Below are 22,697 nucleotides of genomic sequence, written 5' to 3'. Positions count from 1 at the left end.
GCTGCTGACCATAATATCCCTATGAGGGATTATGCGTTGCCAGATTTTTATAATTTCTCACCAAGAATTTCAAGACCTATGGTTGAAGGGAATGTAAGCTTTGAGATGAAACCTATTATGCTGCAGATGATTCAGAATGTGGGACAATTTGGAGGATTATAAGGTGAAGACCCACATGCGCATTTGACGAATTTTGTAGACATGTGCAGCGTATTCTCCATACCTGATGTGACTCAAGAAGGGTTTAAGCTATATCTATTCCCGTACACATTACGGGATGAAGCTAAGAGGTGGGCTCAGGAATTAGAGCCGGATGAAATTAATGAATGGGAGCAGTTGGTTGATACGTTCATGAACAGATTCTTTCCTCCGTTTATCAACGCAAAGAGAAGGAGGATGTTTTGAATTTCGAACAAAAGGGTTACGAAACCTTGAGCATTGTCTGGGTGCAATTCTGGCAGTTAGTGAAGAGCTGTCTGTACATCGGGATTCCCGATAGTATTTTGATGGAAACCTTTTACAATGGCTTAGACCAATCAACGCAATCAGTTGTCGATGCCTCTGCAGAAGAGGGATTAATGAATAAATCATATACAGAAGCAAAGAACATATTGGATCACATCTCGCGACATTCTGATGAGTGGGTTGATACCGGGCTCGAGGTAAGAGGTTGGGAACAAGAGAGAGTAGAAAGTACTGATGTGTCAATAGACACAATGAGCGCACTAGTCGATCAAATGACCACAATGACCTCACTCCTCCAGACTGTGGCTAATCAGCAGAAAACTCTCTCTCTAGGATCAGCGCAAGTTAATGCGGTGACTCATGTAGCCGTAATGGATTGCACTCAATGGGAAAAGAGACATCCAGTAGAAGCCTGCCCATGGAATCAACAACCCATATATGCGGTCTACAATGAATCATTTAGCAACATCCACAACCCTGGTTGGTGGAGCCATCCAATTTTTGGTTTGGATGAGAATCTCAATCAGGAGAGCCATAGTTTTTATCAATTCAGTTATCAAGGGGATCAAGGCAACCCTCCAGTCTTCACTAATCCAAACTACAGCCCAAGTAATTCTCAAGGTATGCCACTCTGTGACCAACCGTTCTTATATGATACCTCTTGCAGCACCTCGTCTCTGGAGACATCGTTAAAACATTATATTGAAAAGAGTGAGGCAATGAGACAATCGCAAGCCGACTCCCTAAAAGAATTAGAAAAACAGATAGATCAGCTTGCGAGGGAATTAAAGAGGATAATGCCTGGTACGCGGCACAGAAACTCAGGAATAGCGGGACCCAGGGGTAAAGAACAATGTCATGCAGTGACATTGAGGAGTGGCAAAACAACAGCCTCTACTATGCCTAAAGCGCTAGATGCGGCAACAACACCAATAGATTTGACAATTGATGATGACTAGTTGACTAATATTGGAAAAAGTACCAGTTCAGAAGTAAGTTCACCTACAAAAGATGAAGCTCTTCAAGATTCGAATTCTCAATCGACGCAACCTCCAACTAACGAAACACAGCAAGCACCAGACCTCACCAGACAGCCATGTTCTCCACCATTCCCGTCCAGGCTAAAAAAGAAAGATGATAGCAAGCAATTTCAGAGGTTTTTAGATGTTCTCCGACAGCTACACAGTAATATTCCCTTGATAGAAGCATTAGAGCAGATGCTGAGTTATGTAAAGTTTCTCAAGGATATTCTCGCCAATAAGAGAAAGATTGGGGAAAATGAAATAGTTGCGTTAACATATGAGTGCAGCGCTCTGTTTCAAAACAACCTCCCCACTAAAATGAAGGACTCTGGGACCTTTACACTGCCCTACACGATAGGAGGGAAGATGGTCAGGAACGCGTTGTGCGATTTAGCGGCAAGCATAAATCTAATGCCCTTGTCAATTTTTAAGAAGCTGGATATCAGCGAAGCAAGACCAACCACGATCACATTACAGCTGGCCAATAGATCGATAATGTAAACCCGAGACTTTCCTTGGCTTATTTGCTCTTGTCACACATTGTAGGATGTTGGATTTAAGTTATTGTTGTTCCATTGTTGAAGAAAATGGCAAAGCTTTTGGTTGAAGTTGTCTTTAATAATTTTAGAATTTATAAATAAAGAAAAGAAAAGAAAGGGAATAAAGAAAAAGAAAAGAAAAGAAAACAAAAGGAAAAGGAAAAAGGAAAAAAAAAAAGAAAATGAAAGAAATTGGAAACCCATTCGGTGCTTAGGGTTTAAAGTGAGAACCCACTCATTTCAGCCCATTTCTCCATCATTTCCCATTCTATTTTTAGAGCATTTCGAGAGAGAGAGTGAAGGAAGAGGAAGAAGAAGTTGCTGCAGGTTGGAGGTTGAAGAAGGGAGGAAAAGCTCATGCAAGTGCAACCTTGGAAGAATTTGGGTTCAACCTACCTATCTCTGGTTTTTAAGTCGGTTTGAGCTACACAAGAAGAACTAAGAGGTGAGGCCTGAATTTCTTGAAAGTTAATCTATTTTCTAGCAAATTTCATGAAGGAATCTTGAGCTAAATCTGATGTTAAGTTAATGGTTTTTTAAAAGGAAAACAGAGCACAGAATTTTCGTGCAAATCAGAAGGATCTCTGCTTTTTTCGAACATTTTAGGGTGTACAGATTGGATTAAAAGCTAAATTGAATATGGTTGAAAATATTATTCAATTTTCTATAACTTTAATGAAGAATTCGTGAGCCAAAAATGATTAGAAGTAGGTTTAATTTCAGGAGAAAGGCAGAGGGTAGCAGAGAAGCACGAATCTGTATTTGCTGTGTTCGAGGGATTTTTGGACAAATCCGTTGGGAATCTCGTTTTTATTCCTTCAGGTAAGTTGTAGAGAGTTCCAAAATGAAGAGTTTTATATATACTACATTAATTTTGGTCAAGTATTGAGGAAGTTATGAGTGTTGGAAGTTAGGGTATTGAATCTGGAAAATCTGGAAAGAAAATGTGAAGTGTGATTTTATTTCTAGAATTTAGAATTCATGAGCATGGAAAGACAAGACAATTTATAGTTCTGATGCTCGGTTTCGGTTGTTTGACAGGTCAAGAGGAAATAGGCCGAGTCTACAGACAAGGGAACTAGCCAAGACTGTGAGTGACAAAACAAATTTCAAAAATGATTTCTAAATTGTAATTTATGCTTAAATGGTTTACATGTTTGAATATGAACTTATGAATGATACATGATTTCTATGAATGGTTTCAAGCATAATTTTTGAGCTTAGATTTTCTAAGGAGGTTTATATACGAGCACGTGATTATTGACTTCTTGAAAAGTAGTTGAAACGATACCATTTAAGGTAAAGTATGTATTAGCGAGTACTGTTTAAAGATTTTCAGTTTTTCACGAGCAAGCCGAGTAAGCTTGAGTTTTACGAAAGATAAAGATAAGCAGGCATGTTTTAATGTGGTTTTCTGAGACTTTTATTGACTACATGACTGAGATATTGAGCTCGAGGCTATATGGTACCGTGTGCACACAAGTTATATTTCGTTGTTGACGTTGAGTGTACTTCGTGACAACGATGCTGTCAGGAGTGCTGGGTGGGCCTCACTACGACAAAGACGATGGGAGTGCTGGGCGGGCCCCACTACATTGTAGAGCTAGTAAACTAGGCGTGCCATACACAACGTTGATTTGTCATGTTAGTTAAAATGTTTTATATACTTGATATGCCTTGCTAGATTTTAATGACGTACTTGCGGAACATTTAAGAAAGCTTTTAGCATTACACGTTTATGTTTAATGCTTTGATTGAACAGATTATACGTTTAAAGGTCTATCACATGTTCTGATTTGCAGATTTACAGTTTTAAATTTAGTCACTCACTAGGCTTCGTAGCTCACTCTTTCAAATTGTTTTCCCACTTTTCAGGTAGAGATCGAGCTCCCGGTGCCTGATAACTGCCAAAGTCTGTTTTCTCCTAAAAGCTTCCAGATTAAGCTTCATACGTGGGTGGAGTTGTACATTGTGTCTGTTTATATTGTAAATGTCTTTGTAAGAACTGGATAGTTTATGGTTGTGTAAGCACTAGATGTAGTGGTTGTGTAAACCCCAGTTGGATATGTTTTTGGTTGTGATATCTCTATCAGGTTATTTTCCAAACCGAGTTATGTCAAGACTATACTTCATGTGTGTCTAAAGGTTTTCAGGGATTCCGCTGTGTTGTGTTACATGTAAAGTATTTTATATCTAAGATTAATATGTTTATCAGGTTCAACGATTCAGCAGGGTCAATAGGTATCGTTAGAGGAGGACGATGTCTGTTGGCTTCACGCCATCTCTCTGACTAAGTTAGCAGGTATCTGGGAAAGGGTGTGGCAGATAAAGCTTCCTGAGGGCAAGATAGAAGATGTTCTCGTGCAAGTGGACAAGTTTATCTTCCCGACAGACTTTTTCATATTGGATTACGAAGCCGATAGAGAAATCCCTATCATCCTGGGTCGACCATTTCTCGCCACAGGGCGAGCGCTGATCGATGTGCAGAAAGGAGAACTGACCATCAGGGTCGACAATCAAAAGGTAAAATTCAATGTACTCAATGTGTTGAAGTACACAGGTGATATAGAAAACTGCCAATATATCGAGGAACTACGGGAAGGACATTGGCACGAACCCCTGGAGGAGCTGGAGGAAGAAAATTGTGAAATCGGTGCAATAGTGGAGGAGGACTACACTGCATTTTATGTGGAAGCAAATTTTGAAACACTCAAGTTGTCTGAACGAACTTCACAGCAGATTAAGCCATCTCTGAAAGAACCACCTGTGCTAGAGTTAAAGTCGTTGCCCATGCACCTTAAGTATGCTTACTTAGGAAGTAACGACACGTTACCGGTTATCATTTCCGCATCGCTGAGTAAGGAAAAAGAAGATGCGCTTATACAGATCCTAAAGAGTAACGCAAAGGCCTTAGGATGGACCTTGGCAGACATTCGAGGAATCAGTCCTTCATATTGTATGCACAAGATTCGTCTGGAAGAAGGAAAGACTGGATCCGTAGAAAGGCAACGTCGCTTGAACCCTGCCATGAGGGAGGTTGTGAAGAAGGAAATAGTAAAGTGGTTGGACGCCGGTGTCATCTACCCAATATCTGATAGTAGCTGGGTGAGCCCAGTGCAGTGTGTTTCGAAGAAAGAGGGGGTGACAGTTATCACTAATGACAAGAATGAATTGATTCCCACAAGGATGACTACGGGGTGGAGAATTTGTATGGATTATCGCAAGCTGAATTTGGCCACTAAAAAGGACCATTTCCCACTCCCGTTTATTAATCAGATGTTAGAAAGACTTGCAGGGAATGCATTTTTTTGCTTTTTTTATGGCTATTCAAGGTATAACCAAATAGCAATTGCATCAGAGGACCAAGACAAGATAACTTTTATGTGCCCATTTGGTACGTTCGCATTCCGACGCATGCCATTTGGGCTCTGCAATCCACTAGGCATTTCTCAACGATGCATGATGGCAATATTTTTAGATTACTTGGAGGAGTCAGTTGAGGTATTCATGGATGATTTCTCAGTCTTCGGCAATAACTATGACTCCTATTTATCTAACCTTGAAAAGGTCTTGAAGAGATGTGTGGCAACGAATCTTGTTTTGAACTGGGAAAAATGCCACTTTATGGTGGAAGAAGGTATAGTTCTAGGTCACAAAATCTCTAAAGCAGGATTGGAAGATGAGCAAGCAAAGATCGATGCAATTTCCAAGTTATCCCCACCAGTGAACGTAAAAACACTTAGGAGCTTCCTGGGACACGCTGGGTTTTATAGAAGATTTATTTGCAACTTCTCCTAGATCGCAAGGCCCTTGAGTGCACTCCTTGAAGCTGACCGAGAATATAACTTTGATGATGCGTGCACCAAAGCATTCAACACATTAAAAGATGCGCTTGTCTCTGCACCCATTTTGATTGCGCCAGATTGGACGCAACCATTTGCGTTAATGTGCGATGCCAGCGAATATGCTGTGGGTGCAGTATTAAGTCAATGCAAGGACAAGGTATTGCATCCAACTTATTATGCAAGTAAAACATTGAACGATGCATAGGAAAACTATACAACCACAGAGAAGGAAATGCTCGCAGTGGTATTTGTACTTGAGAAATTTCGACAATACTTAATCGGAACAACCGTTGTGGTGTATATGGATCACTCTACGATCAAGTATTTGATGACAAAGAAGGATGCAAAACCAAGGCTTATACGGTGGGTGTTGCTACTGCAAGAATTTGACCTAGAGATTAAAGACCGGAAGAGCACCGAGAACCAAGTCGCAGATCATTTGTCAAGATTGGAGAATTGCGAGGTTGAAGGTAAATAAAAAGATATTGAAGAAAGATTCCCTGATGAGCTGCTGATGGCAATGGGCATTAATGTTCCCTGGTATGCGGACATCGTGAACTTCATCATTTGCGGTCAAATACCAGATGACTATTCTTACCAGCAGAAGAAAAAGCTAAGACATGATGCCAAATTCTATTTCTGGGATGACCCATTCCTATATCGACAAGGACTTGATCATATATTACGTCGATGCGTGCCTGAGCATGAAGTCAAGCACATTCTAGAGCTTTGTCATGAGTCCCTGTATGGAGGACATTTTGGGGGGCAATGGACTACCGCAAAGGTTTTACAATGTGGCTATTTCTGGTCAATGTTGTTCAAGGATGCCCAAGCCCACATTGTGCAATGCGACAGATGTCAGAGAACGGGAAATATCTAAAAAAGAAATGAAATTCGATTGACATCAATCTTAAAAGTGGAATTATTTGATGTTTGGGGAATTGACTTCATGGGCCCGTTTCCACCATCAGAAGGTCATCACTATATCCTGGTTGCGGTTGATTATGTATCAAAATGGGTTGAGGCTATCGCATGTGCCAAGAATGATGCGGCCACAATGGCGAAGTTTCTGAAGAAGAACATTTTTGCTCGATATGGGACGCCACGAGCCTTAATCAGCGATGAGGGCTCTCACTTTATCAACCGCATAATTGCCAACCTGTTGACTAAATTTAATGTCAGCCATCGAGTTGCAACTGCTTATCACCCACAGAATAATGGACAGGCAGAGATTTCTAATAGAGAGATCAAAACCATCTTGGAGAAGGTAGTCAATACTTCAAGGAAGGATTGGTCACCCAAGCTTGATGAAGCACTGTGGGCTTACAGGACTGCCTACAAAACACCAATTAGCATGTCTCCATATGCCTTAGTCTTTGGAAAAGCTTGTCATCTGCCGCTCGAATTGAAACATAAGGCAATGTGGGCATGTAAGAAGCTGAAGTTTGATTTAGCAACTGCAGGGAAAGTTCGGAAGCTGCAATTAAATCAGCTGGTCGAATGGCGAAGGGACGCTTATGAAAATGCCAAGATCTATAAGGAGAAAACCAAGAAGTGGCATGACGATCGCATAAACGATCGGACATTCCCCGAAGGTCAACAGGTATTATTATTTAACGCTCGTTTGCGATTATTCCCAGGAAAGTTGAAGTCTCGCTAGTCTGGACCGTTCAAAATCAAGACTATCTTTCCTCATGAGGCAGTGGAACTAACAACTTTAGACGGGAACAATGCGTTTAAAGTCAATGGTCAATGAATTAAGCCTTACTACGGAGGCGACTTTGAGCGACGCATGGACACCATTGACTTGGGCAAGCAAGATTAAACCGCCTACGGAGGGAAGCGATTGCGGTAATTCTAAGCACTTCTTTCAATCAACATCCCTATCTATGTTTACTTGCTTTCTTTACAGTTTCCTTTTACTACTTTCTAAATCATGTATTTATGCTTTTTAGAATTAGCCTTTATTGCTTTATGTAATTCTCTTCGCTTTAATTTTTCATGTCATGTTTAAATCGTTGAGTTTGTATACATTAGTAGCATTGTTCTTTAATTTTTGTGAATGATTGGATGAAATATTAAACACCGCAACGTCTTTTCGACTTGCGTTTCTGATGAATTAAACAGAAAATTAAAAACTGGTATGTAATGCGATGATGGGTGCATAGTGTGTTAACAAGAGACACCTTGCAGCCATTACACTCAAATGCATTGAGTTGAGGGGTGTGTTGCACTCGTATGTGTTCTTTGCCCGTCCTTAGCTAAATGCACTATGCTGAGGTATCCTCCAGAAAGGTGTTTAGTTAAGGGGAGTGTTGCGGGGGTGTATGCATTGTTGCCTGTCCTCAACAAAAATGTACTTGCATTAATAGAAGCACAGTGTTAATTTTTTATCATGCACACGTCTGAATCGAATTCAAACAATGACATCTCAATTTTTTTATTCTTGTATAGGCACAAATTTTTGTATTGCGTTAATTTTTAATTATTTGTATACTTTGTTAATATTCAATACAATGAGTACATATTCACTCCATTTTTGCCTGTGCCTTTTTCTTTATCATCCTTTGTCAATATTTGCGATATTCTCAATCTTTTACTTTTGTGTTCTTCATTGCGTTGCTATGATGTAATATATGTTTGTACTTAGAAACATTTCCCATACTAAGTAACACTTAGTTAATTCTTAGTTTAGCAGTACTTTACCTTTTATCTTTCAAAGTTTTGCTCAAACCTTCTTTTTGAAATTTTCTTCTAAGTGTTTGTCTAGTCTATCCAAACAAGGCAATGAGGACCTTGCTCATCTTTACATTTGGGGGTGGGGAAGGTCTGAGCAGATGAGATCAACAATATGCAGTATTTAAGAAAAATGCAATATTTAAGAAAAATGCATCCATTTTCTGTCTAATTAAATGAAAAAAAACCATACAAATCTCCAATGTCAGCGCAAGGGAAACCCTTAAAATGTTCCCAACCTGATAAGAGTTTAGTTGTGAAAGAAGCCTGCTCGTAGTTGGATGTTCGTATGACACCCGTAGGAGCAAGTCAAAACGAAGGTGGGTTTCCAAGAACAACGCAATATGAAATAGAAAAAGAAAAGAAAAATAAATGCGAGAGAAAACTCCTCTGAATATCATGAGTTAAAGTTGAAATTGGCACACAACCGTAGTTGGATGTTCACATGACACCCGTGGGGACAAGCCAAAACAAAGAGTGTAACCACGACCAACAATCTCTAAATAAATGATGCAAACATTTTGACCACCGCATATAGATACATCGAGTTGTTTTGACAAAGAAGAGAAAAACATTCTATTTTGAAAAATTAGAAAAGCATTTTTTAGCAGAAATTTGTTATATAGAAGAATAAAGTAGGGCTTTGTTAAGAATTAACAAGAAGGAAATTGCGATGTCAAGTAATGTGCCTAAGTGTAACATTCGAAGCAACCAATTGTCACAAAAATATAGGATAGGAATTGAGCATGATTGCCTAAGTAGAAGATATGCTTGAGGACAAGCATATATCTAAATTTGGGGGTGTGATAACTTGTAGAAATACAAGTTATTTATACTGCCTTATCTAGATATTGCGGCCAAAAGATAGTGAATATGCGTCGATTGTATGAAAATTAGCTCAGAATTACAATAATTATAAATTATCGCAATTACACCCACTAACATCTTTAAGATGGAAGAAAAGGAGATTTTACTCTGTTTTGCAGGAAACTGAGTCACCGCTTGCGCTCAAGGCTCAAGAAGAACTGATCAACGTATCTCTGTCACAATGCGCCTGTCAATCCACAATGAAGAGACAATTAATGCAATGACGGCGCAATGCGACAGTCGATCCAGAGCTGACTTTCAACCGCATGCGGTAATAAAAACAACACCGCATGCGAACTCACAATCGAAAGATGCAGCTGAGCAATGCAAAAGCGGAGGATTGAGACACATGTACAACTAACGGTTATGCAAAATTGACGGTCTGATTGCATAACAGAAGGAATTATATCCCTCCATCTTCGGAATTTTCATAACAACAAGTGGGGACCACAAGGCCAGAGTCAAAGTTCCTCACCTATAAATACCCCATAGATTTTAGAAAAAAGAATATGCTATTGGATACGGGGCTAATTGTTGCTAAAGTGTTGAGAAAAAAGGCTAAGCTGGGTGCTTAACTGAAGAAATCCGGGAAGAAGACGAGACAAGGCCGAGAGGTGAGTCTCAGTTCTATTCTGCCGAATACCCGCCGAGAAGCTCTATGCTGAGAACCCTGTTACCGGTTGAGCAAGCCTGAGAGGGAAGCTCATCCATCCATCTGATCCATCCAATCTGGCAAGCAGATCTCCACCTGAATCAGTGCCACGACGTTGGCGCTTGTTTGTTTTCGTTCTATCTCTTTTCATCATTGTATTTCACTTTCTTTATCTTTTCATTCACACACCATGTATCAATCACTTAATAGACATATTAAATGTTTTGATTGCTTTCATATTCCATTTTCTTTCTACTTCCGTTCCTCCGTGAATCACTTTCTCCATGATGTCTTCTTAATCCCCTGGTAGTTAATATGAATTAAACGAGTACTTAACTTGTGTTAAAGAGATAACTGCGTTTAGCTAAAGCATGCTAGACGACATCTTCACCTGTGAGAGAAGAAGTGAAGATGCCATTCTGATCTATCGAGAGAAGGTTAGAAGAATGTGTTAACTAAAGCGAGTAGTACTTCCAGACATGGAAGCAACCTTGCGTTCATTACGTTCGTCTCTGATTCACCACAGACATGTGGGAGTGTGGTCGATCACTGAAAGGTGTACACCAAGAGAAAAGCGAAACCGTACTTATAACTTCAACGCAATTAAGAAACTTGCACTGTTTATATTAGTTATCTTCCTCTTTCTGTGTTGTACATAAGACTTGCCGCCGCATTCCATGCTCTTTGCATGACCTTCACAGCCAGCCTGGACCCCAACATCTTGTATCATGAATCCTGTATCTTGTATCATCTAGCTTAGGTTTACTGTACTTATTTTATTATCGCATTTTATTGCTTTCCTTTACTTTACCACAATTTTATATACTTATACAAAACACTCTTTAAAGATTGAAAAACCTGGTCGCATATACCACGAACATACCACAATAACCTCAAACAGTCCCTTTGTTCGACCTCAGATCACACTGAGAAACTTGCGGTGGAATTACACTTGGTTCCAACGTAAGGAAACTTGTGACAACGCAAGGCATACTACAAGAATATTCATAAGTAATGCATATCTAGAAGTAGTATCGCATATTTGTCCACATGCTTAAAGATATGAATTTTAAATGACACGTTGGCAGTGGAGTTGTTATTTTCAAAAGTTTTTTTTTTTAAGGAAGTGACCGCGATGTGATGAACGCAATTCTCCGAGATCGCTGCCACCCCCAAACTTAGAGGGTGGCAGCGTTCTCACTGCAAGCTAAAAACAAACTCAACAGAATGTGATACCAAATGTTTGAGCAAGGGTTTGCACACAATAAAACTATAGACTTTCACAATTTAAAGAAGCTATTAAAAGTATGGAGACCCTTGTGATATTAGTTAGAGGATGTGGTGAATTATTTGTACCATTATAGATGCATCGCAAAGAATTGCAATCAGACAAAGAGAATTTCAAGAGGATAAGGCATAAAAGATAACAAGAACAAAACCTTAAGTAGAACAACACATGCGACAATGCGTTGGAATTCATGCGATTGAAGCCATGCGTTGAGGGATGTGAAGGATTCTTCCGTTGTAACTACGCACCGAGGAGAGTTATTATCGCACCTACAAGGAGTAAACGCACCACAACCAAGTAAGCAGCCGCATATCCAAAAGAACAATAAATAAAACAATAAACTAAACTAAGAAAGCAACGTAAAGATAGAGTAGAAAGACGTCCCTGGAGAAAGTGGAGTGTTGTCACCGCAAGGAGTCTCCCATGTAGGAGATGGCTCTCAACTGCTTGGATCAAGGGGCTCGCTCTGACCATTGGAGCTTCCAGCAATTGTTGGGCGCATGATGGTTGACATGCGTCTAACTACTTTCAGCTCATGCGACGGATAGGCTTCCTATCTCGAGGTCAATATTTTACTTTCAACGCATCGCCTATACTTCAAATATTGTTTGTAGCTTGGTTGCACAATCTACAATACGCATAAGATTGAAAGGGTGCCTGCGAAAACACAAAACTTCACAAAACATTAGCTGCCAAGTCCCTAGCAACGGCGCCAAAAACTTGTTGATTGGGAGGAAAATTATTATCATGGACGGATGGGGTTGTATATGTAATCATGCGTTAGACATGACTTAAGCTATGTGTTTACACCCATGCTTCTAAAGTCATGTGTCGGAATGAAAATGCATTAATCTAGTATGTAATGACCACACGTTCCTATCACAAGTTTTCTTACGCTCGCGCCAAGTATAACGCAAATGCAAGTTTCTCGGGTAATCCGAGGTCGAACACAGGGACTTGTCACTCAATAATGCTTGTTAAGCAATGCGTTTGAGGTGATGAAAAGAAAAATAAAAAGAAGAAGTTTAATGGATTTACATACTACTTCTACTTCTAACTAAGCAAATTGAGAAACTGAAGACAGGTAGATACACAACAACCATTAATGCATAGTAATGTTTATTATCTTAAATCGCCCATGTAATCCCAGCTCATTGCACTAACGCATCACACACCTCTCGGTGGTCAGCCGCATGACTATATCTCTATAGTGCATGACTGTGTCGAGCATAAGATTGTGCCTATCTCTAGGAACAATGCGAAATTTGCTTTATTTCGTTGCATCTCTTACCTTCTCAGGCAGTTAGATGCGGCTATTTAACTTATAGACAAACATTGCAACATCCCATAGACAAGCGTTGCTACAGCCTTTCACCAAGAAAAGAGGATTAACTCACTATACTCGCACAATGCTCACCTCTCGATGGGTTGCTACATTTATCCTAACTCTAGGCTACACAATTAAGTATGCGGTCACCTTTGATAAATAAATGTTGAAGATAAACTATGATAGAGATGAAGATGATGAAGAAGACGGCAATGAAGGAATCAAGATTTGCATTGATCACAAAATGTCTTAATATCTTAAGCTAAAATGTAATACAATACAGAGATTAGAAGAGAAATGAAGGACTTTGCGTCAAGGCTGTTGGTGGTGCCATGGATGAATGGTGGAGATGTCTCTCTCGAGCTCTATCTCCAGCGAAAGCTCTGGTCGTCACTCGGTCTGGTTTGTGGAGATGAAGAATTCTCACTGAAAATCTCGTTCAAGCTCTCATCTGTGATCGCAAACCTCTGCCTTAAGGAAGAAGTTCAGATGTCTTGAAATGAAGCTCCAAATGCTTATTTATAGAATTTAAATGCCGACAGCTATCATGATTGCATTATGGCTCACTGATGCTTTTGTCGCAGTATGGGCAATGTCACATCGTCTTATCTTGTTGATACTTCCAAGGTATGCATCCAAGCTTGATTCAGCTAAAGCATCAATGCGTTCTACCCATCTTGCGATCGTCCTTCTATTATGGTTGTCACTCCGTGGCCCCAATTCCCAATTGATCGCTGCATTCGCTTGATCATCGCAACTTTCATACAATGGACGCATGCGATCACCGCAACTTTCAGCGTATGCGTTTGTCTTTGCGATCGCCTGGCTTCAGCGCATGCGTTTGTCTGTGATTGCTACAAAAATAGACACTTTGGCATGGAGTAACGCATAATATTAGGGTCAGTGAGGATTTAGGTGCTAATTGATTCTAAATAAAACGTTTATAATAACTTGCATTTCTGCCAATTATCACTAATGCAGGAAATGAATGCAAACGCGAAAACCAGACCACCGCATAGACGACTGCATGTGGAAAAAGACTCCATCGCAAAGGCAAACGCATCAATCAATGCATGGATGTTGCAGTAATCAGCCGTATGCGTCCATCGATGGGAGTTGCGCTCGTCAAGCAATTGCGGTCATCATGTAGAGTTGCAGTATTAAGCGAATGTGGCCATTGAATGATTGTGGCTACGCGACAATGGAAACTAATGGGATCAATGCAAGGTAGGTGGAATGAACGTATCAACGCATCTACCTCGAGAAAATCCAAAAGATGATTTTGACATTTCACCTACCACGCCGTTAGTGGCAGAGGTTCAGAAAAGGACTAACGCGCCAAACGTCAGACTCAGAGCAGTCCAATTAATGTTGTCGGTGACCCAAGCTCTATAAATAGAAGTCGACGAGTTGAAATACAAGTGATCCGGAGATTATCCTTCAAACCGGGGATTTTTCCCGCGATCCAGACAAAATGTGTAAGAAAATGCTAGAGAGTTCTTCACCTCCTTCATTCATTCTGAGTGACAACCGGAGCCTTCGAATAGCTCTAAAGGGGTGTTGGGCATAACATAAAACAAGATAATCGCCAACAATGAACTTTCTAGGTCATGTTAGCTTAGTTCTTCTTAACCCATTCGACTAGTTTAGTTACTCATGCATGCTAAGAGAGTGAACAGATGTAGAATAAGAACTTTCATTGTATAGATATAAAGATGAAGTACAAAATAACAATGCAATTATAGAAAAAAGGGCCTGGTAGCAATCTCTTGCTGCCCAGGCTTTTACACTATTTTTCTACTCGTGTTCAAAAGATAATCTCGCTCTCGCGAGAGTCGGCCCGCTCTCTGCTTCTACGCCTCAAGGTTCTCTCTCGAGTTGCCCTGAGCGATTTCTGGCGTCTTTACTCTTCTCTTGCTCTGCCTTAAAATAAAAAGGAAAAACTATGGACGAGGACGAGCTGAGCTCTTAAATTCGTAAACAGGTGAACTCGTTAACAGCTGAACCCCTTTTCTGAAGGATGCCTCCAGTATTTATAGAACTTTCAGGGTGAAAGATGGATTCTCTCTCATGATTGCGCAGATGGGAGGGCTTTAATTCCTGACTGATGCGCTGAATATTTGTCACCGAAAAGCAAAATGTACTTGTTCGTTAGCGGCTGTCAACTTAATTCGGATTCGACTGTCATCAGCTTTCTGTCCCATCGTGATTAATTATGCCTTTCACCCAGATGCGCCCACCATGTTGCACCAACCAAGTTGCGACAATCCTTCTTGGGAAAATGTTTGTGAACACAATCACCGCAAAGCCTTACGATAATGCTGCGTTCGACCAATGATTTCCTATGATCGTAATCTGCACCTTGCGTCAACGTATATTCTACATGAAAACACAAAAATCAACTGTTCCTATGTGTTGAATGCATGCGGCCGCAATATAATAAACTTAATGCTTTTTGGACGCAATTTAACATATTTTATCAACGCAAGCCAACATTGTTTAAGAACTTAGCACTATGATAACGTGCATTTCTGCCCGTTATCACTGATCTTATATGTATTTGTTGGACTGATCTTATATGTATTTGTTGGGCTAATCTTATATGTATATATTTATAAATCTTAAATCTTATGTCTTATATTTTTTTTTATTTGTTTGGGCTGATTTAAACTTAGAAATATATGTATTTGTTGGGCTGATCTTATATGTATATGTTTATAAATCTTAAATCTTAGATCTTTTTTTTTTTTTAATTTGTTTGAGCTGATTTAAATATAGTTTATGAATATTAGATTTAGGCTGATTCAAATGTATAACATTTAGATCTTATATGTTAAACTTGAAATTGGATTTTGTTGGGTTGACATATTAACATGTTTTTTTGTCAACTATAACAGTTGAAAAAATCATAATAAATATGTCGATGCGTCCTGAAGATTTAGTTATTCTTGAACCTAGAAATGATGAAGATAGTGATATTGACATTGAAGTTGATGAATTATTTGGAAACGATAGTAGTGGGGAACATGATCTTAAGTTGGTACCTCGGAAATGTTCACCCAAATAGATTGGGAAATGACAAATTCAACTTGTGAGCTAGGGTCTACTTTGGAAGAAAGGAATTTAGGTGTAGATAACTGTAGTTTAGTACAAAAAGGAATGTTGTTTAATACCAAAGAAGATTTATAGCTTGCTATAAAAAAATATTGTGTGACAGAACACTACGAAATTATTGTAGTGGAATCAAATCAGGATCTTTGGTATGTTAAATGTAAATCATGGAGTGACGGTTGTACTTGGAGGTTAGGGGCATGTCCGCGTAAAACTCATGGGATATTCGAAATCACCAAACTTCAAGGAGAACACTCAAATTTGTTTTCAGAATTGACACAGGATCATTCACAGCTTGATTCAAATTTCATGAGTAACGAAATTCAAATTTTGGTTAGAGGTGATCCTGGAGTAGCTGTGTCCTTACTCCAAGAAACCATTAAAAAACAATATGGCTATAATGTCAATTATAGATGGGTCTGGAAAGTCAAGGGAAAAGCATTGATTGTTGTGTTTGGTGATTGGGAGAAATCATATTCGGAGCTTTCGTATTGGTTGAGTGCTCTTGTTCATTACAATCTAGGAACACGAACAGATTGGTTTTTCCTTCCCTCTGATGTGCTAGGTACGACTATTTTTGGACGAGTTTTTTGGTCTTTTGGTCTTGCAAGAGAAGGTTTCAACCATTGTAGGCCATTAATTCAAATTGATGGAACTCATCTCTATGGAAAGTATAAGGGAAAATTATTGACAGGCTTATCTATTGATGCAAATGGACATATATTTCTCCTTGCTTTTGCTATCGTCGAAGGTGATAATTCATCTAGTTGGTCATGGTCTTTGTGGGCATTGCGTGAATATGTTACCCAAAAAGAGGGTATTTGCTTGATTTCTGATATACATAAGGGCATTCTTGCTGCAGTTAATAAGGAAGAAATTGGTTGGAGTGAACCCAGAGCGTACCATCGATATTGTCTTTGTCATGTTGCCAATAATTTCAAGACGAAATACAAATCAAAGCAACTAAAAAATTTGGTGTTTAAGGCCGAAAATCAACACCAAAGGCGTAAGTTCATTCGGTGCATGAAAGAATTGAAACAATTGCACCCTGAATGTCTTGAATTTTTTTCAGACATTGACTTGGAAAAATGGACATAGTCACACGACAGTGTGTACTGCTATGGGTGGATGACAAGCAATGCAGCTGAATGCATGAACGGTGTTTTCAAAGGTGCTAGAATGTTACCAATTACTTCTTTGGTTAGGCTAACATTCTATTGCACAATACTGTATTTTGAATGCCGGAGACAAGAAATCAGTGAAGCACTTGATCGTGGGGACATATATACAGAATATGCCCTAAAAAAAGTTAAGAGGTGGGAAAAATGAGCATCTGCACATACGGTGACATCCATTGACAGGGAAAGTCAAACTTTTGAAGTACAAACTGGCATAAGTATGATTTTTCCCTATAAAGGACAGCACACCTAAGTTTTGAGCTTGAAAGAAGGAACATGTTCTTGCAATAAGTGGCAATCATTCAAGATTCCATGCTCTCATGTAATTACAGTTTGTAATTACATGCGTATGACATACCTACCACTTATTGATGAATGCTACAAATTGTCCAATTTCAAGCGTTGTTATGAAGGCCGCTTCCATCCAATTCAACACCCAGATTATTGGCCAGAATTATCATTTACAGAAGTTCATCCAAATGCGGACTTACTAAGAGAACAAGGTCAGCCAAAAAGTACGTGCATTCATAATGAAATGGATTGGAGAGAAGCAAGCCAAAAAGTGCGATGTACAATTTGCAAGAAAGAAGGACATAACAGACGTACTTGTCCACAACGTACACTGGGTGCTTCGTCGTCTACGGGTCATTAGGTGTATTTTTTTTACGTGTATATTTTATGTACTTGTATTCTTTATGTACTTATATTTTTCATGTAATTTATGTTTTATGTAATTGTATTCTTTATGTATTTATATTTTTCATGTAATTGTATATTTTATGTACTTGTATTATTTATGTACTTATAATGAATTTATGTAATAAATTTATTTTATGTAATTGTATATTTTTATGTACTTTTTATGTATCTTTTATGTCATGGATTTTATTATGAAATGTAATTTGAACTTCTTAGGTAATGGAGTCTGGTCCTTCTAATCCTATACAATTATACCAACAAAATACGCATCATTCACAAACAATATGGGATAGTTCTTCCACTATAGTGTTGAGTTGTCGGAGAAGGGAGGTGATTGCACAACATTCTATCCTCTTTGATCACTGCATTATTCCATATGTTCAGCAAGCAGGTTTTCTTAGGGTTGAATAAATTGGTTTTATCCAGCTTGATTGGCACCTTATTACTGCTCTAGTTGAGCGTTGGAGATCAGAAACCCACACATTTCACCTACCTTGTAGGGAACGTACGATTACGCTGAAGGATATTGCCATACAATTTGGGTTACGAGTGGATGGGCAATGATAACGGGCAGAAATGCACGTTATTACAGTGCAAAGTTATAGAACAATGCAGGATTCTGATGGTAAAAATATATAATATTGCGTCCAAAAGCATTAAGTTCAAAAAATTGCGATCGCATGCGCCCATCGCATTAAAATAGCTAACTTATGTATTTTTGTGCAGAAAATGCATTGGCGCCAGGCAGAAATGCGAGTGAACAGATGTAGAATCTAGACTCGAGAGAGCAAGATTAGATCTGTATAAGCAAGAGATAGAGACTTAGAGATAAGCTCTGTTTGCCAACATGCATCACATGCACCCTAGAGATAGGTTATGGTAGTATGCAGTCGCCTTGTATGTGTGTGTGTCAATCGTCATCGCATAGACAAGAATAGAGGCTTATGTGTAAGTCCTATAGACATCATCGCATATATCGCATGCATTCTAAAACTAGAAGCCATAGCATTTGCATTTAGAGATGATTTGCTGTTGTATGTATGTAGCATGACCGTATAACATGAACGCAATCCTAGGGAGTGTTAGCTAAACCCCTTCTCAACCCGTTCCCCCGCATACTCAACGCATCTTTCATATTATTAACTCTTTTCTAAACTCCGCCGCATACACTTTATACTGTAAACAACAAACCAACCAACCCCTTGATTTATTTGTTACCGCAAAGTGATCTAAAAATTACCATCGCATACTATTTTTCTTAATCCCTGAGTTCGACCCTGGGCTTACCAGGCAACTCAGTAGGATTTATACCTAGATCTTGCCGAGAAAACTTGCATGCACAATGCATTTTTCACCATACCATTCTTTACCATTATTTCATCGCATAACAACATGCATCAAATTTTTGGCGCCGTTGCCGGGGACTTCGGCAATACATTGTGCTAGGTAATTTTTTTATTTTCTTTGCAGCTTTCAATCTCTGGCGAATTATGACCCAGAGATTTGAAAGAACATTCCGATGAAGATTGAGAGACAGCCGCCAACAACAACAACAAGAGAAAGATAACATGGCGGAACAACCAGGAAATGGAGCACCAAATGAAAATAATATCATGGTGAATCCCATCCTATTGGCGAACGACTGCAATAGGCCCATTCGAGACTATGCGTTGCCCAACCTCTATGATTTCTCCCCAGGAATCATGAGGCCCGTTCTTGAAGGATCGAGGTTCGAAATGAAACCGGTGATGCTGTAGATGATCCAAACTGCCGGACAGTTTGGTCATAGGCATGGCGAGGAACCGCACGCCCACCTCCAGAGTTTCATTGAGATCTGCAACACTTTTATGTTCCCAAACATCTCCGCTGAAGAGGTTCGATTAACATTGTTTCCATTTTCGTTGTGTGACCAGGCACGAAAATGGGCTTATTCTCTTGAACCAGGGGAGATTACATCATGGGAGCAAGTAGTTGAGAAGTTTATGAAGAAGTACTTCCCTCCGACGGAGAATGCCAGAAGAAGGAAGTTGATCACCAATTTTGAACAGGATACTGACGAATCGCTCAGTGACGCTTGGGCGAGGTTTAAGAGGCTGGTAAGAGATTGCCCGCACAACGGCTTACCAGACTGCTTACAGATGGAGATTTTCTACCACGGATTAAACCCTGCATCGCAGACGGCTGCCAATGCGGCAACAACTGGAGGTCTGCTGGATAAAACTTATGATGAGGCCAAGAATATCCTTGATCGCATTTCTGAAAATCATGAAGACTGTAGAGAAAGTGATCAAAGATTGAGAATCAAGGACATTGACGCGAATAATGGGGCTATCGCATCCCTTCAGAGTCAAATGACTGCGATGATGAACTTGATACAAGGAATCGCAATCAATAGTCCAACAATGCATAGTGGGCAAGTCAACATAATCAACCAGACGAACGCAATCACCCTACCGAGAGGTGATGTGCATGTGGCAGTTAAATAAAAGAATGTTGGAGGGGTTGCTAAGTTAATTCTACTCCTACTCCTATCTAACAGACAACGCAATGAGAATATGCATGAGAGGTAGAGATACGACAACACTCAACATGAAATAAATGAATGGGAAAATAGATAAAATGCGGAGATGTTTTCATTGCAACCCTTAAGAATGACCGCAAGGGCAACCTTAGTCAACGCAAACCATGCAATCATGCTACACACACGTGAACCTAACTCTAGAACGTATGCGTTGTATCTGCGATATTGCTGAGAAGCCTATGCCTGCCTAGACCTCTATAACCAGCTCACTAGCTCCTACGGCATGAGCATGGCTGCCACATAACCCCTTATCCTACTTCCTAGACGCATGCAAATCCATTCTGTAGGGTGCATACGCTGTGTGAAGCAAACGGAGCTTATCCCTAAGTTCCTCATTCTTGCCTATACGTTCCAATTCGCTCTTCTAAGTCCTATATTTGTGTTTTAGACTACTCTCCCAAGTATGTCTAAATGATGAATGATGTGCTCATAGGACAAGGTAACCGCATGAACTTTGCTGACCTAAGATTGTTACTATCCCTAATGAACAATGCATGCAATGCTTAATGCGACCAACCACTTACCCTCCCAGGCAGTTGATTGTTGCTGACTTCACTCATAGACAAGCAATGCGTTAGCCTATAGACAAGCGTTGCAGCAGCTTCACACTAAGCAAATAAGATTACTCACATACTCGCGCAACACACACCTCTCGGTGGGTTGCTACATGCTTCATATCCCTAATCCACATGACTAAGTATGCGATACCCAAGCGATCCCACTAAGTGTTGCAATGAAAGTAAAAATGCTAAGCAAGAAGATGGAGATAGAGTCGAAGGAAAAGAGAAATGCATTGAAAACAAATTGTATTAATTCCATAATCACAAAATGTCATACAATACAATATAAGAAAAGAAAGAAAAATGAAATGACCGGCTGGAAGCAAAGACTTGCTTCCAGTGGATGTGCGTCAAGGCTTCGGTGGTGCCATGGATGGGCGGAGGAGCTAACTCTCTTGAGATCTAGCTCCGGTCGAAGGCTCCGGTTGTCACTCAAAATGGATGAAGGAGGTGAAGAACTCTCAGCATCTTCTCATGAATTTTGTCTGGATCACAAGGATCCACCCTAGGCGAACCTCAGGCGAAAACCTTGGATAACTTGAATTTCAGCTCATCGGGTTCTATTTGGGTTGCCGACAGCATTAATTGAACTATTCTGAGTCTAACGTTCGGTGTGTTAGTCCTTTCTGAACCTCTGCCACTAACGGCGTGGTAGATGAAATGTTAGCATCATCTTTTGGTTTTTCTCGAGGTAGATGCGTTGATGCATCCATTCCACCAACCTTGCGTTGATCCCATTAGTATGCATTGTCGCGTAGCCGCAATCATTCAATGACCGCATTCGCTTAATACCGCAACTCTACATGATGACCACAATCGCTAGGCGAGCGCAACTCCCATGTGATAGACGCATACGGCTGATTACCGCAACATCCATGCGTTAATCGACTTGTTCGGCCTTGCGATGGAGTGTTTCTCCGCATGCGGTCGTCTATGCGGTGGTCCAATTTCCGCGTTTGCATCCATTTCCTGTTTTAGCTACAAAAATAAAACATTGAACGCATAATAATAGGTTAGCTGAGATTCAACATGCTGATCGACGCAAGCTCATTTTCTCGTGAATTCCTAACATGATTGACGCATATTCTTCCTAACAACCTTCATAATTTTAAGTAAAAGGCCTAAGATGACATACATTTCTTTGATTTATTAACATGATTTACTATCAACACAATAGGAAACCCATGTTGATTAGAGTTAAGTTGTGAAAGGCACTTAACCGTAGTTGGATGTCCGCATGACACACGTGGGAGCAAGCCAAAATGAAAGTAAGTCACCAGGATCAACGCATAAATAAATGACTGCAACTCCACTACCAAGTAGGCATGAGTTTAGTTTGAAAAAGAGCGCATTGCTCGTAGTTGGATGTTCGCATGATACACGTGGGGGCAAGCCAAAACGAAGGCAAAGCACTTGGATCAGCACAAGGTCAGAAAAAAAATAATGAAAAGAAATATGCAAGGATAAAATCATTTGGCACCCCAGTGGAAAATTTTCTTTTTGAAATAAATCATGCGATGTTCCGGAAGTTAGAAAAGTCTTTTTGAAGGTTAAGCTTGCAGTCCCTAGGTCTTAGAAATATTTTAAGAAGAGACTTGAATAAGACTGAAGGAAACTTTGGTACATAGGATTTGAACGAAGTATCCTTGAGAAATCTAGGAAAAGAACATTGCGGTTGACTTGCTAAAGGAATCTTTAGCTTATGCTTGAGGACAAACATTGTTTAAATTTGAGGGTGTGATAACGGGTAGAAATGCACGTTACCATTGTTCTAAGTTCTTAAGCAATGTTGGATTGCGTTGATAAAACATGTTAAATTGCGTCCAT

The 22,697-nt window shown here is 39.8% G+C and overlaps 1 protein-coding gene, 1 long non-coding RNA gene and 1 other non-coding gene across 3 annotated transcripts; 2 read left to right on the top strand and 1 right to left on the bottom strand.

Moving 5' to 3' along the window:
* The first annotated feature begins 1,991 nt into the window (after window positions 1–1,991).
* Window positions 1,992–4,594, top strand: LOC150036644 (uncharacterized). The gene is made up of 4 exons (XR_016529335.1): window positions 1,992–2,471; window positions 2,750–2,848; window positions 3,068–3,116; window positions 3,902–4,594. It is a non-coding gene; the product is annotated as an uncharacterized LOC150036644 (long non-coding RNA).
* Window positions 4,595–16,161: 11,567 nt separating this feature from the next.
* Window positions 16,162–16,984, top strand: LOC150036643 (protein FAR1-RELATED SEQUENCE 6-like). Its single transcript, XM_090313194.1, has 2 exons — window positions 16,162–16,827; window positions 16,925–16,984. Exons 1-2 carry the CDS (start codon window positions 16,162–16,164, stop codon window positions 16,982–16,984), a joined length of 726 nt encoding a protein of 241 aa, XP_090169320.1.
* A 2,760-nt stretch (window positions 16,985–19,744) lies between these two features.
* Window positions 19,745–19,851, bottom strand: LOC150036642 (small nucleolar RNA R71). Its single transcript, XR_016529448.1, has one exon. It is a non-coding gene; the product is annotated as a small nucleolar RNA R71 (small nucleolar RNA).
* Window positions 19,852–22,697: the final 2,846 nt, after the last annotated feature.

The sequence above is a fragment of the Benincasa hispida genome, chromosome 4 (genome assembly GCF_027475165.1).
Source record: "Benincasa hispida cultivar pf3 chromosome 4, pf3_genome.v1.1, whole genome shotgun sequence".
NCBI lineage: Eukaryota > Viridiplantae > Streptophyta > Magnoliopsida > Cucurbitales > Cucurbitaceae > Benincasa > Benincasa hispida.
This window is presented reverse-complemented; position numbering and strand designations above follow the sequence as displayed.

What these genes read in the sequence shown, in the direction of transcription:
- LOC150036643 (XM_090313194.1), top strand. Translation starts at nt 16,162, where the DNA reads ATGAGTAACGAAATTCAAATTTTGGTTAGAGGTGATCCTGGAGTAGCT. An exon ending in CAAAGCAACTAAAAAATTTG is followed by an intron (nt 16,828 to 16,924) that starts GTGTTTAAGGCC and finishes AATTTTTTTCAG; the next exon opens with ACATTGACTTGGAAAAATGG.